This window comes from Ursus americanus, chromosome 8 (genome assembly GCF_024610735.1).
Source record: "Ursus americanus isolate L20-20 chromosome 8, mUrsAme1.1.p, whole genome shotgun sequence".
NCBI lineage: Eukaryota > Metazoa > Chordata > Mammalia > Carnivora > Ursidae > Ursus > Ursus americanus.
Genome location: NC_142134.1, coordinates 7,839,976 through 7,842,384, shown reverse-complemented (window position 1 = coordinate 7,842,384; position 2,409 = coordinate 7,839,976). Strand labels below are relative to the sequence as shown.

Genomic DNA, 2,409 nt, shown 5'->3' with positions numbered 1-2,409 from the left:
GATCATGCTCCCAGCCAAAGGCAGACGCTTAACCAACTGAACCACCCAGGTGCCCTTTTTAAAAAGACTTTAAATACCGGTGAGAATATCCTTGGCCTAACCTATCAGAACCTTTGTGTGCCTTGGGGACTGCCTGTGCGCCTCTGTTCCATTGTTACGGGGCCAGGCAGGACCACTACTACGGTGCTTAGCTGGGAGCAGGGACTCCGGTCATATGTTTTAGCAATGAATATGGCCCTACTTAGGATTGGGATGTTGTCCAACCAAGTCTTTCCGGAAAGAAAGCAACCTTATTCTTCATTACATTCGGAAGGTGCTGTAAAAATCAGTCCGTCAGGGCTGGCCACCCCGTGACTCGGCCTGGCGTGACGTAGCCTCCATCACCAGCGCGGCCTTTGTGGCGTCCGTCGAGGGCGTTCTGGCAGGAAGGAGGCTCCGGGGTGGGGCGGGGGTGGGACGAGGGGACGAGCGCAGCCAGACGTCGGGGCAGCCGAGAGTCGCGGCCACCACCCTGGGCCACACTCCATGAAGAAGATGCTCGCCGCCGCTGTCTCCCGCGTGTTGTCCCGGGTCGCCCAGAAGCCCGCGAGCAGAGTGCTGGTGGCTTCCTGTAACTATTCAAATGATGCTATGTTCGAAATTAAGAAATGTGACCTTTATCGATTAGAAGAGGGTCCCCCTGTCACGACAGTGCTCACCCGGGAGGATGGGCTCAAATACTACAGGATGATGCAGACCATTCGCCGAATGGAATTGAAGGCAGATCAGCTGTATAAACAAAAATTCATTCGCGGGTTCTGTCACTTGTGCGATGGTCAGGAAGCTTGTTGTGTGGGTCTGGAGGCCGGGATCAATCCCACCGATCATGTCATCACATCCTATCGGGCTCACGGCTTGTGCTATACTCGTGGACTTTCTGTCCGATCGATCCTTGCGGAGCTGACGGGACGAAGGGGAGGGTGCGCTAAAGGCAAAGGAGGATCTATGCATATGTATGTAAAGAACTTCTATGGCGGCAACGGCATTGTTGGCGCCCAGGCACCTCTGGGAGCCGGCATCGCCCTGGCCTGTAAATATAAGGGCAACAATGAGGTCTGTTTGACTCTCTATGGGGATGGTGCTGCGAATCAGGGTCAGATAGCGGAAGCTTTCAATATGGCTGCTTTGTGGAAATTACCTTGTGTTTTCATCTGTGAGAATAACCTCTATGGCATGGGCACGGCTGCTGAGAGAGCAGCAGCGAGCACTGATTACTACAAGAGAGGCCATTTTATCCCTGGACTAAGGGTGGATGGAATGGATGTTCTATGTGTTCGGGAGGCAACTAAGTTTGCCGCTGACTACTGTAGATCTGAAAAGGGGCCCATAGTGATGGAGCTGCAGACCTACCGTTATCATGGACACAGCATGAGTGACCCTGGAATAAGTTATCGTACCCGACAAGAAATTCAGAATGTAAGAAGCAAAAGTGATCCCATAATGCTTCTCAAAGATAGAATGGTAAACAGTAAGCTTGCCACTATTGAAGAGTTCAAGGAAATTGATGTGGAAGTGAGGAAAGAAATTGAGGATGCAGCCCACTTTGCTATAACTGACCCTGAACCACCTTTGGAGGAATTAGGTCATCACATCTACTGCGATAATGAACCTTTTGAAGTTCGTGGTTCAAGTCAGTGGATCAAGTTTAAGTCCCTCAGTTAAAGGGAGACTTTTGTAAATTTATTTTTAGTCCTTCAAAGTAATGTTCATGGTTGGCTTTAAGAAACTGTTGCCCAATTTTGTTAAGCAGTAATAAAACCCATTAAATAAGAGTCCTGTAAACTTTTAATAAAATAAATTGAGATTATTAAGAGATTATTAGAAGAGATTAAAATAGATCATTGAAAATGTACATTCAATTACAAGACATATTTCATTTGATCATACATTGTCACATTAAAAGAACTGTGCAGTTAATCATTTACTGTTGTTACTAAAAGGTAAACTGAGGAACATTAAAATTTTTCAAGAGTTTGAGCATACATGGATTGGAATCAGGCAATGCCAAACCTAAGATGTTTAGGAGTGCTCTGTCAACAGGAGCTAGAGAAGGCTTTTTTATAGGGAAAAAAGCAAGGAAATTATTTTATTGGCTATAACTTACGGTGTTGTTGAGAAAACCTAACTACCTGTTTGTGATCGCTTATTTTTATGTTTCATTTTCTCAATTTGAGTGCATTGACTCTGGCTTGTTTTGGTTTGTTTATGTAGGATACTAAGGCATTACAGCCACCTTGGGCTGATGGCCTCCTTATTTAATTAAACACTGTGAATATCTTAAAGATTATTTTAAATTTACACAAGTCTAAATTAGGAAAAACAGAAGAGAATATTTGACTTTTCTTGTTACTTGCTATAATAGTTCTATCT

The 2,409-nt window shown here is 45.2% G+C and overlaps 1 protein-coding gene across 2 annotated transcripts; it reads left to right on the top strand.

Moving 5' to 3' along the window:
- The first annotated feature begins 525 nt into the window (after positions 1–525).
- PDHA2 (pyruvate dehydrogenase E1 subunit alpha 2) lies at positions 526–1,701 on the top strand. Of its 2 annotated transcripts, XM_045793294.1 has the most exons (2): positions 526–1,038; positions 1,132–1,701. In XM_045793294.1, the coding sequence occupies exons 1-2, from the start codon at positions 526–528 to the stop codon at positions 1,699–1,701; spliced, it is 1,083 nt and encodes a 360-aa protein (XP_045649250.1). The 2 variants fall into 2 exon arrangements, with proteins under 2 accessions (XP_045649250.1, XP_045649239.1); XM_045793283.1 differs by having other exon boundaries at positions 526–1,701.
- Positions 1,702–2,409: the final 708 nt, after the last annotated feature.

What these genes read in the sequence shown, in the direction of transcription:
- PDHA2 (XM_045793283.1), top strand. Translation starts at nt 526, where the DNA reads ATGAAGAAGATGCTCGCCGCCGCTGTCTCCCGCGTGTTGTCCCGGGTC.